The sequence below is a fragment of the Ictalurus furcatus genome, chromosome 18 (genome assembly GCF_023375685.1).
Source record: "Ictalurus furcatus strain D&B chromosome 18, Billie_1.0, whole genome shotgun sequence".
Lineage (NCBI taxonomy): Eukaryota > Metazoa > Chordata > Actinopteri > Siluriformes > Ictaluridae > Ictalurus > Ictalurus furcatus.
Window position 1 is genome coordinate 14983538 of NC_071272.1, and position 17069 is coordinate 15000606.

General features: G+C 38.0%; 1 protein-coding gene across 1 annotated transcript; it reads right to left on the reverse strand.

The window, feature by feature from the left end:
• Nucleotides 1-225: 225 nt before the first annotated feature.
• On the reverse strand, nucleotides 226-14148 carry ncbp3 (nuclear cap binding subunit 3). Its single transcript, XM_053648311.1, has 13 exons — nucleotides 13766-14148; nucleotides 13133-13198; nucleotides 12936-13041; nucleotides 6647-6772; nucleotides 4512-4640; nucleotides 4208-4362; nucleotides 4004-4112; nucleotides 3363-3462; nucleotides 3065-3174; nucleotides 2579-2882; nucleotides 2302-2480; nucleotides 2022-2204; nucleotides 226-1863 (listed from the first exon to the last, which is right to left on the reverse strand). Exons 1-13 carry the CDS (start codon nucleotides 13946-13948, stop codon nucleotides 1556-1558), a joined length of 2058 nt encoding a protein of 685 aa, XP_053504286.1. The 5' UTR covers nucleotides 13949-14148; the 3' UTR covers nucleotides 226-1555.
• Between the last annotated feature and the right edge of the window lie 2921 nt (nucleotides 14149-17069).

The window sequence follows — 17069 nt, forward strand, 5'->3', positions numbered from 1 at the left end:
AATGCCACTTGGTGGCAGAGACAGAACAATAACCTATTAGGACTATGTGGAATTACAGAAAATTAGGCAAGATTTGGGCAAATTTCATTTTAACCAAATTCTTTCTCTTGTTGAATGCAATAGATCTGAAACAAATTTGTAGAAAAAGATTTTTTACAAACCACATTGCCTCTTATGTAAACTTTATAACTTGAGTCAAAGAATTGCGCAGTATATTTTACAGGATTATGTAAAAAGATGTTTATTTGCACATACAGTATATTCTCTCTGCTTGATGAGCTGATTGACCACATACTGTATGGGAATGTAGACCACTTTTTTTTTTTGAAAAATGATTCATTGGCTACAATATGGTGAACCACCTTCAGTCCCGAATTTGCAACACAGCACCAATCAACATGGGTTTACTTAGTGCACGCACCTCTGTCAGGGATGCAAATGGATGCTGTGGTACTGGAGGGTCAGAGTCCAGCCAAAGTAGGTCGTTTCTCTGACTTCGAGTGTAAACAGGAAAACCAAGTTCGCTGGACTCTGGTGCTCCAGACTAGTTACCCATCCCTGATCTGAATGGTGTGCACCAGTGAAAATCTGTATATCCCAAGCCAATTCCTGACAACAAAAAACCTAACGCATTTACAAAGATCAATTTTAGTAATCTTAACACAAATCAAGATTTATTCATGTGTCTTCAGTAACCATTTTATCCTGGTCAAGGTCGTGGCGAATCTACAGTTTATCCCAGGAACACTGGGCAAGGGTAGGAATACATCCACTCAGTCACAGGACACCATGTTCAAGCTCATTCACACCTGGGGCAATTTAGAATTGTCGATCCACTGACTGGCATGTTTTTGGGAAGGGAAAGGAAAACCTGGGGAAGAACATATAAAACTCCATCCCAACAGTAACCCACACTCAGGATTGAACTAGGGACTCTGGAGCTGTCAGATGGCAACACTACCTGCTGATACTGACAAATATATTCATAAAACTACTTACTAGAGACACTGCAGTGTTTTGCTTGTTTTAGATGCAACATTATTCTTTACCTGGTGCATCACCATAAAACATACAGTACATGGGTCTTGTACATACCACAGCCAATCCCAAACATTTAAAAGGTGCAGCTTGTAATTTTTAAATGTTTTTCTAGACCTGTACAAATCATATAGTTATAAAGAGAAAAAAAAAACTGATTTGCAACATTGCCATGCAGTGGAAGGTGTATGCTTCTCAGTGTTTCCATTGCAAGTGAAATTTGCTCTAAAAATTACAAACTGCTCCTTTAAAGAAGGGCCCAATCTGTGACCCTTTTTTAGACAAAAACAAACTCTAGTATTCACTTTTTTTTGGCAGGGAACTCTTTCTGAGTCAAGTCTGTTAGGTGCGTTTAGAGAAAGAGAGAAAACAAGAAAGGATGTTGGCAGGATCCTTGTATGGACTAATGACTAGAGAGTGAAGCTATCTACTTGAAAGTATCTTTTCAACAAGTCAGCAGCATTTTATTTCCTCTCTTTTCCACCTTATCCCTCTAGTTTCAGTCTCTCATTCCATCTCAAGAGTCACTGTCAGAGCCGTTGCTGCTGTCTCGGCTGATCTCGATTTGCAGTGACGGAAGGTTGTCCAACCGGCTTTTCTTCATTTTGTTGGACCGCTGTTCCTTCTGCTTGATCATCGCCCCCCACATCTTCTGCAGCTGTGAATCTTCATCTTCTTCCTCGGATTCATCGCCTCCGTCAGAGTCCGCTTCATCCCTCTGCCGGCTCCCACGTGAGGATGCCACACTGCTCCCTAGCCTACCAGAAAGCTTGCCGTCGCTTTGGCTGTCTTTATTTGAGGGTCCGAGCCGGCTCCACAGACCACCTGACAAGAAACCATGTTTAAAAAAATATATATATATGTTTTTAAAAAGCATGTACAGTGGACATAAAAAAATAAATAAAATAAAAAAAAAAAGAAGAAAAATAAATAAAAAGTGCACTGACCATCAAGACAGGAGTTGCACTCTTATTTCATCTTACCTGACTTTTTGTCTTTGGTGGGCTCTGAGAAGAGGCCCCGTGATTCATGTTTAGTCGTCCCGAGTCTGCTGTGAACATCAGTGAGAGGCTCTCTACGAGTGGCTGCGTTTCTCGGAGGGACAGGAGAGACAGATCGGTGCCTTTCTGGAGTGTGCGGCCTTTTGCCCAACCTCTGTCTCACATCTACAGAGAGAATAAGTATACTAGTTCTAGCTAGGCTTTTATTCACTGAATAAGGATGATTGTGTTTTCATGAATGATCACCCAAGTACTGTCTTACCTGTCTTTCCAGTGGAGGCCACTGGAGAGTGTGTCCTCTGTTGTGAAAGGCCCTGTCTTTTCTCCTCCAGTAACTGCCTGACATCCATCACTTTTTCTGAGGTAGGTTTGGTCACACCACTACCAATGCGACTCCGTATACCGCTGCTAGATGAGCCTGAATCACTCCGAATGGAATTTCTATTAAAAGAAGAATAAGGGGTTTTTTTTTCGTTCTGTTAAACGTCTGTATTTAAAAAGGCCAATTAATAAGAGACTATTCGAAAAACCTCACATACCTGATGGTCTTAAGGTTATTCTCAACCTCGTCTGCGTACATGGTCATCTTCATGCTCTTTTTAGGTGAAGGTGTTGAGATCATCTTCAGCTCTAGGTCGTAGTCCATCTCATCTGAATCCGAGGACCCAGAGAACGAGCCCCCAAGGCGGCTACGAAGGCCCCCTTCGCCGAGTTGCGCCCCTCGCTCCCGGTCTTTATATTCAACGACTCGGTCATCGGCGTCCATGTCTTCCTCTCCATCCTCCTCCTCCTCCTCCTCCTCTTCCTCTTCTATGGGCTCCTCTGGTAGATTCACCAAATCTGCTGTTATTAGAAAGAGAAACACTGTAGTGTCAGGTAGGAGGTGATGACAAATTAAAATAACCGTCTACAGTGTGGGATTGATTAATGAAGTGCCAGACTGTATGACTAAGCGCATTCGTCTAACAGTCAGCCGGAGGAAATCCATCAGAGCTGCCACGGCTGTCTGTAAATATGACTCATACCTGAATGTCGGTGTGTGTACGGTGGGGTGTGTCCCATACTGTCTCCTATTAAGGACTTTTTGGTCTTTATAACATCGCGCTGGATTCTCCGGGTATGATACCTACGTTTCCTAAAGAAAGACATAAAAGTAACAGCAAGTTAAAACCGCTAAAACGGCAAAGCAAAATACAGCATTGATTCAACCATTTCAGAAGCAACACCTAGTCATCCTTTGTGTTCACTAAAAGTTAGTAGTAAATAAGTGAGGCGATTTTCCCCAAAAGTAAGCGTGTTCAACAATAAAATACATTATCTTACCAAGAATTACTCAGGATGCCCTTCATGCCCCCATAATTTGGATTGCCATATTTCATATAGTATCGACTTCGCCTCGCAGCACCCAGCTCCTTTTTATCATCTGTTGAAATGAAAATCAAAACATTTGTTAGTACAGGTGCATCTCAAAAAACTAGAATATCATTTAAGTAAATTTTTTGGAACTTTCATATATTCTACATTCATTACACAAAGTGAAATATTTCAAGCATTTTTTTTGTTTTAATCTTGATGATTAACGGCTTACAGCTCACGGAACTCAAAAATCCAGTATCTCAGAATATTAGAATAAAGAATTTATAATACAGAAATATCGACCTTATGAAAAGTATGTTAATTTATACACTCAATACTTGGTTAGGGCTCCTTTTGCATGAATTACTGCATCCAATTATTGAGACGCACCTGCACATTACCTTTGGGACTCTTCGAAAGCAGTTTTGCTTTAGTAATTAACTGCTCGACTACAACAACACAACGCAGCGTGTGTACAGTTGCACACACATCTGTTTCTAAATCACTAGAAAGCAACTCTAACTGTGGACAATCACATGGAACGGTGTTTGAATCATAAAGTGTACAGTTACTTCTAAAGGATGTTTTACTACAGGACTAATCCTCACCGTGTGTAGCGAAACGCAGTAACAGCTTGTTTCCTTTGAAGGGTTTGGTCGTGGGACGCAGGTCATTCCGGAGCAGAGACTCGTGCTCTGCCTGAGACAGCTGGTCTGTCTGTGGACAACAGAAAACATCAACCACAAACTCCCATCACACGTTCTCACATATCGTGTTAAACTTGGATTTAATTATATAAACAGTTCATTTACCTGGGAACTTCCCGGTGTTTTTTTCTCCGTTTCCTCCTCACTGTCACTGGCTTTTCCTTCACTGCCATCACTGCTTTTGTCTGCCTTCACCACTACATCATCAACCTCCCCTTCCTCTTCATCATCATCATCATCCGTGCCACGATTTCGCCTCACTAAATGTTTTTATTATTTTTTTAACAACAGGAAAAACCCATGTTCAGCAACGACATCCAACCATAAGCCAAAAGCAGGAAAGACATATGAAGCCAAACGTTCTTGATGTAAACCTGTAAACAATGTTTAGAAGACTGACAGGACTAACCTCTCTCTTCTTGGACTGGAAGGTCAGTGGTTTTGGCGCCAGCAGTGTCGGAGTCTTCTTTGTCAGGCATCCGGCTCATGTTAATCAGAGCTCGGGATGAAGTTATGTCATCCAGCCAGACTACGTTACCTAGAAATTAATTTTGTATACTGTTTCAGTATTCATAACATCTATATACCGGGGTTTTCCCTACCATAGAAAGGCTCACATGCAGCGCCTAAGTGTTTTTGTGGAGCACCTTAAGCCAAATGAAAGTAAAAAGGCATTTAGGGGACATATCAGAATAAATGTTAAAACAACGGGGAGTTCTATGCGCTGACAAAAAAACAAAACAACAACAACAACAGTGAGGTGGTTTCATCTCAAACAGAAAGGTAAGCTGTCAACAGGAATGAGCAATCAGTTTGTGCAGATGCTCATTGCCAAGCTAATTACACAGCTGATTGGATATTTCTCTGTACCTTCAATGCAGATGGTAATTACAACCATCAATTCAGATAAGCAAGTAAGAAAACCAACGATAAGGTAAACCTAAACAAAGAATAAGTATAAACTTTTTTTAATTTTTTATTAGGGAGTAATTCTTGTTGATGTGATAGCAACATTGCACTAGCTATTACATACATTATATATCTCAATAGCAGAGATAACAGCAAAAGATATAACTAATGTTATAATACAACTAAAGAAATTGCTAAACTAGCTAATTTACACATATATTCATGTACTGAATTAAGTTACGTTAGCCAGTGAAGCTAGCTAATTGACGTTAGATAAAGATACCGTGACTGAACTACTATTAGTATCTAACGTGGCTTGGTAGATAAACAAAGTTAGGCTGTTTTCACACGTAACATCTTTTTCTGATGAAAACCACTGGTCAAAGTGTTTATTCATATTTAAAATATGCTGTTCCAAAATGCAGATGAGAGCATCCCAAAAGAAGCTCAGGGTGTTTTTCAAAACACTGAATACTCCATAGGATATTTCTGTAAAACAGGTGCTGACCGCTTAAAAAAAGATATTCTGTGTGAACACAGCCTTAGGCCACTTCTGCATCAAACACTTTGTGCAGCATTTCACACGACTGTTCCTGACACAAATAGTTTTCTTCTCCCTTCCTGCAGTGTAGTCTGAGAACCAGTCACAGTGACACAAGTCCTCATCTCATCAGTTGCGTTGTGCGAGTTGCCTTGTCTCTCTACAAAATTAGCATATTTCATTTTTGTAAAATTGCCGTCGCACCTTTTGCTATAACTTAATTTTTTATTAACAATTTGTAGATTTTTTTTACTTTATATATATATATATATATATATATATATATATATATATATATATATATATATATATATATATATATATATATATATATACACACACACACACACACACACACACACACACACACACACGTACACGTGTGTATATATACACACCCTCCCCCTTGCACATTTTATAATAATAATATAATAATAATAATAAAGTGATCAAAACTGTGGAAGAACACAAATGGGACTACGGGAATCATGTTGTGATAAAAAAAATTCCAAAATTAATCAAAATAATTTTGTATTTTAGCATCTTTATAGTAGACACCCTTTTTGCCTCGAGTTTCCAGACATGTATTCTTGGAATTTTCTCAACCAATTTCTTGAGGAATCCCCCTGAGATGCTTTTTAACCAGTATTAAAAAGGAGTTTCCACCTATGCTGGACACTTATTGGCTGCTTTATTTCTAATGAAAGAAATTAATATGTTGGCACTGTTATATTTGTCTACAACACAGATATATAAAATATATATAAAATGTGGTTGAAACATTATTTAAAGGTGATTTACATTTAAATCTCAAACATGTTGATGTTATGAATATGAATAGATTTTCGAATGCAAGTACAATAAGTACCACCAGCTTCTTTCCCTCACAAATATGGTAAGGATACGAAAACAACATGAAAATAACTTAATTTCAATAGAATAATTTCAAACCCCCCAATCACCACCACGCTCCCGGAACCTAGACAACACCTAAGCCCTATGAAAACCTAGGGAAAACCCTGTATAACGAACAATTATAGCAGAATATTACAATTAAAATTGCCAGTATTCATTCTACATGGTACTGAACTTACATGATGCATCATCAATCCACTCGATATGTGCTGGAGGATACTCTTGAAAGTAGCTAAACACATCCTGGGTGCTCATGTCATCCACACCACTCAGGTGCAAGGCCTCCAGTCGGATCTTAGGAATTGCTAAAAGGAGAAAAAGGTTGAACATGTCAGTTTAAATATTTTTTTTAATTCTTGAATTATTAGATTTAATTTAGGATGGTCTCATTGAGACATGCCCATTTACAGCAATATCATTTCCTACATATACAGTGAATTGCCAGTGTCTTAAGTCCAGCCACCTCACACTTTGTTGATTTACAATTACTATAGCCTGTTGCTATTTTAGGAGGAGCGTTGACATGGACATAGTATGTATGATGCTGGTGGGGTTTCAAACACTTGACATACAGTTAAGCAGAAAGTATGCTTCACATTTTATGCATACGCTAGGAACAGCCTACAGTATGCATGACGCAAATTTCGTCATCAGCAGAGTATACGAGTACTGTACGCGCGCTGGCCGATTTTTCTAACCGCATACTTTGTATTTGCAGGTCGCACATGCGCATTTAAATCTTTTGCACTGTTTAGTTGTTCCACAAGTGGCAACAGTGACCCAGGGCTGTTGATTCTCAAGGTAGTTGAGAAAAAAATTGGAATAAACGGAAGAGACAGAAACGAGTGCAGGTTAAATTTGTATAATTTTGCATTTGTATAATTCTAGCCTTAAAGAGTATAAGGATATGTATATGGGTGGTAATCGAGACGAGAGACTGCCCAAGCATTGTTCTTCGTGCATTTGTGATTCTTCTTCGTTGTCATCCTTCACATCCAGAACACCTGCTTTACTGCTCTGTACTAACTCTTGTAGGCCAGGAGGAGGGGTAGTGCAAGTTGTCGTAACGTGCATGCATCGACTGCCTGTGTACGCGTAGATGTCAAATGGAGTATACTTTGAAAGGCTATGCGTACGACTTTGCAAAGTATACCAGAGGCTTTACTGGCCACTTGTTTTGGTATGCTTTTTTTTTTTGGTCCAATTTGGTTTCAAACTGCAACAAATTACAGGGACCTGAAAAACTAAAGGTCAGTTGTGTGGGATAGGGACAGTGTGCATGCAAATCTGTCTTTCATTAATTGGCCATAAATATGGTTGCATTTTAAAATATCAGTATTTTTGTAAACTATATCCATTGTTTCTTGTTGCTTAGCTAAAATATCTAAAATACAGTGCAACTTTGCAGCCCTCCAGCTCTGTAATCACATGTCAGCTCAGCAATTCACAGCCCAGAATAAATAGTTTGTTTTTAAACTGAGCCAGTCTTTCACTACAACAAAGAACCAAACCAGTATAATTAAGTAACCCAATTTCCTGTCAGCTTATTAAACAAAAATGTAAATGCATAGGCATAGAGAAGACTTGGAATGAATTCCTGAATCTTCCAGTCCTGGCTTTGCAAGTAGCAGAATCATAAGCGATAAATAAAGGCCAACAATAAGTTACCCCTTCTTACTAGCAAAGCCCGACTTACAATTCAGTAAAGGCTGCAGCTGTAGCCTCCTGCAATAAAGCACACAGCACCAAGGGAGACATGCCTAATGATTTTAAACGGAGGGAGGCAGACGTTAAATGAATAATTAATTTCATATTAACAAAGAACCAAGAGGTAAACTGGAAAAATAATTATTAGACACAGCGGTGACCCAAACATCAGCCAGAGTGTACTTGACCCTACATGATTTGCTTTTATTGACATGGTTTACTTTCACTACACTTAGTGGTTTCCTGTATGTTACCCAAAATGCCATTTGACTACCTGCTGATAGTGGAGGCAGTAGGAATGAACCTTGCTTCACCTAAAGGGTCTGATGCAACAGTGCTTAAATCCTTAGTCTCTCCAGCTCTATCACCTCCTCATCTGTAGGCTCTGCTCAAACAGATTCAAACAGGGTTATACAGGTCCTATGTCCATGCTCGTGTTGGCTGCACACCAAGCCGCCTTAACTCATCACAACAGCAATGTATAGCCTCATAACCTGGAGGCAAACTTTTGCTAATTTTAAATATTCTTCTCCTATTAAAAAGCATCTCCTTTGAGTGATTTGTAATGAGTTAATAAATCAACATTATTAATCTACATACAACATATTAAATCAACATAACTTCAAAATATCAAATGATTTGAATGGTTTTTTCAAGCTTATGAGATTTACTAGTGCCTACTGAATATTCTTAGTTATCTCATCAGTATGTTTTAGGAAAGTGTCCGGATCGACCAAATCAAACCTTGAAGAGCTGTGTATCTGTCTCTGTCTCTCTCTCTCTCTCTGTGTGTGTGTGTGTGTATGTGTGTGTGAGAGAGAGAGAGAGAGAGAGAGAGAGAGAGAGAGAGTGAGCACTCTTTGGTCACAGGACGTTCGGAGGTGAACTGACCATCTGACGAGACAACTGGACGTCCAGATAATCAATGAGGAAATTCTTCTGACTCACAGCCCATATGTGGAAATTTCCTGTTTATCCATGCCTTAATCAGAATTGTTCAACCTGACGTAATGTCTAGCTTAGTAATTGTGCGAGAGTATAACTGTGGCTGTAATGAGTGCCTACGCAGAACGGCCTATGAACTCCTTGCTGAGTGCTGAAGCTGATTTCTGCTGATGAGACTGCAAACTATTCTTCAGTAAAACTTTCTTCAACTGATTGCATCCCTTGACTTCTGGTCTTCATTCATCATATCTGGTCCCATCTGGGTCTTTAAATGTAAATTCCCCTATAACCCTAAGCAGGAATTTTTTTTTACCTCATTATTCCTCTAACGTTTAAGAGTGTTTAAATTTATACCCAAAAAGGCTGCATATACAGTGCTGTGGAAAAGTATTTGCCCCATCTTGATTATTTCTTTTTTTTTGAGCATCTCTCATACTAAATGGTTTTAGATCTCAAACAAAATACAACACAAATCAAAAGCAACCTGAGTAAACATACACTACAGTTTTTATTAAAGCAAAACACACCTATCACCCATTTGAAAAACTAATTGCCCCCTTAAACTTAAAATCTGGTTGTGCTACCTTTAGCAGCAATAACTGCAACCAAACACTTTAGATAACTGGAGATCAGTCTTTCACTTACTCCTATGCTTTGGATCATTGTCGTGCTGCATAATCCAGTTGCGCTTGAGTTTCAACTTACGGCCTGAAGACCGGACATTCTCCTTTAGGATTTTTTGGTAGACAGCAGAGTTCATGTTTCCCTCAATTATTGCAAGTTGCCCAGGCCCTGAAGCAGCAAAGCATCCCCATACCGTCACACTGCCACCACCACTATGAATGACCATAGGTATGATGTTCTTTTTGTGGAATTCTGTGTTTGGTTTTAGCCAGATGTAACGGGAGCCCTGTCTTCCAAACAGTTCCCCTTTCAACTCATCAATCCACAGAACAGTCACCCAAAAGGTTTGAGGATCATAAAGTGTGTTTTGGCAAAATTCAGACAAGCCTTAATGTTCTTCTGGGTGGTTTTCACCTCACCACTCTTCCATGGGAAGGTTCACTACTATGCCAAGTTTTTCCATTTTGAGATACTGGCTCTCGCTTTGGTTGTTTGGAGTCCCAGAGACTTTGAAAGAGCTTTGTAACCCTTCCCAGACTGATCCATTTCAATCACCTTCTTCCTCATCATTTCGGGAATTTCTTTTAAATTTGGCATAGTATGTTACTGGGTAAGACCTTTTAACCAACTTCATGTTGTTGAAAAAGTTCTATTTAAGTGTTGATTTGATTGAACAGGGTTTGCAGTAATCAGGTCTGGTTGCATCTAGTCCAGCTGAACCCCATTATGAAGGCAGTTTCATAGACTTGGGGAAGACTTGGGGATAACTTTTTTTGCTTCAATAAATAACATTATCATTTAAAAACTGTATTTTGTGTTTACTCAGGCTGCCTTTTATCATAGATTCCATCTTAGATTGACAAAAGCAATATACGCACACACTTCACATACAGCAGAGCAGCACGCAGGTGAACACTGATATCACTGTTGTTTCTGTCTATCGACAATTCCTTCTCTATGATTAATAACATACTAATTTCACATACAAAACAGACCGCAGTGTGTTTATAGTTTGTTGTTTTTAAGATGTACGCACATCCCTCGCCATTCGTCATAGCTTTGCCTGGGCAAAAACAGCACACTTGCTCTTTTATTGAACATCTAGCAAAATACACTCTGGGTAACGTTACTGTGTAATATACGATGATTATATATTATGCTTCAAATAGAATTTTGAAAGTATTCTCAGCGCTTGCATATTTTTTGTTGAGAGATTTATATCAACATCCATTTCTCATGCAATCCCTGCTGCTATAATTTTAGTTGATGTGCAGTGAGACCACCTCTTTCACACACCATTTTACACACCTGGATGTTCACATCAGCATTATGCAACTGGTACAGCCCTTGGGTACAATAATCACACAGTGCATCTATTACCAGGTTGAAATGTTAGTGTGAGGTTGATTCAAACAAGAAAGCATTTAGCTAAAATACAGATGCTTATTCGCACCAGAATAATCAGTTTACTGATGCTGATTCAATTCTCCTAATTATACTATGCACTAAACATATGTACTCTTTTTGTGAAGAAAAAGTACATACTTTTGGCACTTTTCTACTGCATGGTACAGCCGATATTAAATGTGAGCCACGCACTGAGGGAGTAGGAATTCTCCTTAACTGTATTGTGCCTAAATAAATGTGTCATTTAATACATACTTTGCGTATGGTAATATTCTATTATTTGAAAATTATGTATCATTTATCTCGTTACAGATAAAATTACAACAAAGGTTTCTATCGTAGATTTTTACATCTCGCTTGTTACAGATTTCCAAACTGTCATTTATTAAAGTCACTCCTGTCACGGTTAAATCAAACTTAGTCATATCGAGCACTACATAGGGTCTAGAACGCAGTTATTTTACATCCTTAATAGGGTCCATGTTCAGTGAACAGGAAAGGCGTTTGGAATACGGCCTGATCATGTATTTATACAGGGCTTCGGTAATACAACATTATTCCTGCGTGAAGGCGAGTGGAAGATGGCGCCCACGTTGAGGCGGCACTAAACTGCAGTGGAAACGCAAGCAAAGTAAAGCGAGGCGAGTCGAATCGAGCCATACCGTGCAATGGGAAAAAAGTGTCTTATGGGTGTGTATTAAGAGTATACAAGTACTGGGACATACCAACATGTCATGTAACGGAAGAGGATGTTGTTGCCTAGTTACGCACGCTCTCACCGTAAAGAAACTCCTCGTTGCATTTAAGCTTTTCTTCATTCATTATTTCTTATACAATTTATGCTATAAAATTTCATTTACCGTTCCCTTTTTCCACATTTCATTTGCACCTCTCTAAAATGCGTCCTTCAATTTGTCGAAGCAAACCGTCAAAAAAAAGTGTCCACTGATCCACACTTCGAAAATCTACCGGAAATAGTAGACCATCCGGGGTACTCATTTTAACATCCTACGATTTGGGACACGCAAAAATCTAATCTCGGGTACTATTTAGAGCGGATAGTAGGTGAAAATCCCAGCTCTTGTTTAGTTTATGACTTAAATGACATTCATTCATCAACTCAACTAAGTTTGAACAAATGGCAAGTACTACAGATATGACAAGCTGCACAGGAAAAACGTTAATATGCCTACACAGTAGGGATTGGTGATATGGACTTAAAACTAGATCACGATATTTACTGGTATTTATTGCGAAAACGATATCAGTGATGATATAAATATAGTACCGTGCACCACTGTTTTTGGCAACAAGTGATAGCTGTGATCTTGAAAGCCTCAGAAACACAATCACTAATCTAAAAAGTGATTTTCTGTAACCAAACCAGTTCCAGATTGTATAGGTAGCTCCTCGTTTAGCGATAAACGCCTCTTCAGCGTCACGTCCGCCTTCCACTGTACTTGTGTTCGCTCTGCACGTGAGCTGCGAATGGGTCGCACACAAACACGTCATCAACTAAGCTTTATCGTTATTATATATATCTCGCAGAAAGACTAATTCTTATTGCGGGAAATAATTTCTACCGGTATATCGCCCATCCCTAATACACGGTATTCAGCTAACATTTCAACAACACTTTCCAATCTCTTCAAATGATTGATAAACAATCATCTTGTCCTGTGTTGTTGAAATCTTTACAGATATCCTTGTGTGAATGCTACTGAACAGTCTAGACAAGACAGAAGAACTCACAGACCTGGACCACAGGTATAATGCTTCTCTCACCTTTTTTCATAAGCTCTCTGTCCAGTACCACGTTTCTCTGAGCCACATCGTCCTCTGCACGGAAGTGGAATCGCCTCGCTCTCTTTTCCTTTTTCTCAATTGCTTCCTGAGTAAAAACACACACAAGACTAGGAGTCAAGCAAAAAGTAAGACAGCTTATTATTCTTTCAAGCACTAAAACTGTGTGAGAGAGATACCTTGGATGTTACATCGATTCCGGTAATAAAAGCGCCCGCCTTGTTTTCATATCGCCGGCTCGTGTCCTGGGAAAAGGTCAACACTGTGACTACAGCTGTGTTACATGTTACTGTCATTAATAAAGGCTATATCTTCATACAATATCATCCATTAAAGGTGACATATGTCCGTGATTGATTATTATACTAACTGTGGATCTGAAGCTTGCGTAAGAGTTGCTATCACTTTCTTTATGAAACTTAACATGGACATTGAAACTTGACTGTACTGCCATGCAACTGCCACTTAACAATTAACACTATCTAGCTGTTTAGCTACAACTAGCACTAGCAAGAAAATTGCACTGTGTGGAAATTAAATATTTTATTACACAGCCGCTGGTAACACGGTAAATACTTTGTGCGCAAACGTAAATTGCATACTGTTACACAAACCATGATTTGACAGTGACTTTGACACAGTAAAGCTAACGCTGGCTGGCTACTCTCGATGTGGAAGCGCTGTTCGTACAGACTCTAGCGTTCATGCTACACCAATCACCGGACACTTTCACTACGCAACACCGCGGCTCGGAGGCCTTTGCGCAAAGCGCCCTCGCGCTCTCATTAGTTAGCTAACGCTATAAAGCTTACCGGCAACAATTCCTTTAAACTTCGGCGAACAGGAATTGATTCCAGCTGGAGTTCTCCCTCCTCAACTTCCATGGGCTCGGCTTCACGAACATTCCGGTCCGAGTCAGAGTCCGAGTCGGAATCCGACCGGTCCGACGCGCTTTCATGTTTCACAGAAACCCGCAAACTGCGAACAGCCGCCATGATGTAACAGGCTAGCTAATACGCTAAAATATTAGCTCAAATGCTACGCCTCTTTTTTCATTGAACTACGTGAACTGAAAACTAGTTAGCTCTGCTAGCTAACGCGCTTCCCAGCGAAACCCCAAAGCGCAGCGTCGCAGCGTGATTAGCGCCCTGACTATGAGAGGAGGCCACCTGTGGGTGTCGTGCTACCTTCACGCGCTATCGAGATTAGTGTAATTAAGGGTTTCCGATTCAAAATGGTGTCTTCAAATAAAACGCGGTTTTATGTGTTCGACACGAGGAGGCGAACATACGGTAAATTGTGAGAACATGACAGTTACTAATGCAATAAGCATTGATGATAATAATAATGTAGCTAAATGATACTGACAAGGTTAAGACACGATGACGATAGTGAATTGCTAAGTAGGATTTGGTGCCATTAAAATCACACAGCAATTACATGTAACATGTAATTAATTCCTCAATTGAGATTTAATGTGTGTTCCACTGGTATTACATTTAAATGTCAATTTAAATATATACATTATACATTATGCATTTCAATATATACATTGTAAAACATAGCTGTCCTTTACAACATATGTGTATGTTTCAGATAAATAACTTAAAATTTAATAAAACCTACCTACTGTACAACACTACAAAACAGCATTTCGCCTCTTCCAGTCCACTTAATCTTCAAATATAACGCAATTAAAATATTTTTAAAAAAATATTATTTATTGCATTAATGTTTGAATCTATTTAACATCTTATGTTAAATACGGAATTTTCACGAGTCACCCAGTATATTATATGAAAAAGATGTTCTTTCAACATTGTTACCTGAACACTTTCACCCCTATGTTAAATTTGGAATATTTACATGTTCAACAGGAAGTTGCATCATCATAATCTGAAGATCATGGGAAGAAGAAAAGAAAAATCTTTTTTCCTTTATTTTCAGTGATATTTTGTTATTTACTGGAAAGGTCAAACTGATAACACAACCCTGTTACCCAAATTATAGAACGTAAATTAGTAATTGAACATTTTTTTAAGTAAATCATTAGCATGTCTTTAATGCTAGTTACACATATTTGGTGCTTTTGCTGTTTCTATGTTTAAAAAACAACAACCCTGCTACTAATTTAAGGGCAAAATGCAGCCATTGTCTGCAAAGACAGACTTAATAAGAAGATATGGCGTTGCTTAAGATGGTTCAATAAATGCATGTTTTCTTAGATACATTGTTGAAAAACAATGTTAATGCAAAAATAATGTTTAATTTTTATGACTTACAATAGCACCCAAGTCATGGAATTACACTTCAGTCAAGCATTGTGAATATGTGAACGTGTAATTATAAGTTATAATTATAAGAGCTTTGGTGTTTTTTGCTTAGGCTGTAGACCCACACTTACATCTCTAACCTCTGGTGGTGTTATTTATTCTTTTTTAATGATTATTTATTTATTTATTTATTTTAAAAAATGATAATAGTTGGAAATTATCAAAACATAACAGACTATATCAGACTAGCTAACATGTGATGGTGCACTTGAAAGCAAAATTTTGTTTACATACATTACTACCAAGAGCTCTGTTTTCTGTGTCAGAAGTTTTTATTTTCCACCAGAGATTGTTCACCCAACCTCAACTGTTTGAGGTAAGAAAATGGATTTTATAGTAATCTATAGCTTATTATTTTGATATGTACATGAAAAAAAAATCAAACAGCCCTGATACTTTAAACCCCAATACCCATGAGGTGCAGAAAAGAAGTGCCATCGCTATAATATTCAAATCAACAAAAACAAAACCATACACAAAGTCATGTTAAAATGATGTCTCAGAACTGCAACTTTGAGAAAAAATAGCTGTTGAAAAACTTTGGCTTTCTGATTTGGAATTACAAATTAGAAGGCCAAATGGCGTTTTTCTTGGTCAGGATTTGAAAAATCAGCATCAGATTTTAACCCACCCTCTTAACATGAAAATACTGCAGGTTAAACAAGATGGAAACTAACATTTTTATCAAATGTTTATTTACCATACATAAGAAAGACATTGATTGGGACTCGGTGAATAATCCGTACCACAAATATTCAAGTCACCTGAACTACATTCTGTAACTCTGTGTTTTTCTGACAAAAATATACAGAAAAAAGATCAAAACAATGCAAAATACAATTCTTAATTAAGAAAATCAGTAGTCATAAACATACAACTAAATATATATTTTTGAATAAAATATCAGCGGAATTACCCAGACTGTAAGAAACTGAAATATTTCTCTCCACAACATTATGCAATAAATTTTCATACCAGGGGTTCTCATTGTGGCAACATAATGCCATCGCTGTACTGACTTCATAGTTCCTAATACTATATGGATTTGATCAAAATACCTACAAAATTAAAATGATGATATAAAGCAACATTTAATCAATATAATTAATTAAATCTGCATGAATTGTGAGGACTGTTAGATCTCTCAGATGATGTGAGATCGGCGTTGGAATGGTAAAGCTTATTTTAAGGATGGCAGGTGCCACCCTGTGACACTCATGTGGCCACAGCTCTGGTCAGGAGGCACACTACCCTGTGGCTTTTAGTTTTCTCTGCTCCAAACACAACCCCATCCAGAAGTGGTCATTAATATTATTTTATACAGTATTTAAATCACTATTATTTTTCAGAGCTTCAGGCAATTTAGCAACAAAACATTGTTGCTAAGCCATTCAAATAATTTGATATTTTGAAGTTATTACAAATCACTCAAAGGATATATAAATTGCACACTTATGCTTGAATCAAAATACAACTGCTCCTCAGTTGCAATATTTAAGGATATCATTTACTAAATCTAAACCTAATTAGAATATATATATTAAAAATGAATACACTATCACAATATATAACCAAACAGTAAGATAAACATATAACATGTAAGATAAACATATAAAAATGAAGACTGTGATTAAATTAACCAGAGTCAGTGAAGACTGATATCTAATATTAGCTCACTAACATTTCATTAAGTTACAATTTATTATTTGAAAAACCTAAAAATCATGATCATGATTAGAATATTCCCTCCACAAATTGGATCAGGCATGTTGGCAACAGAGAA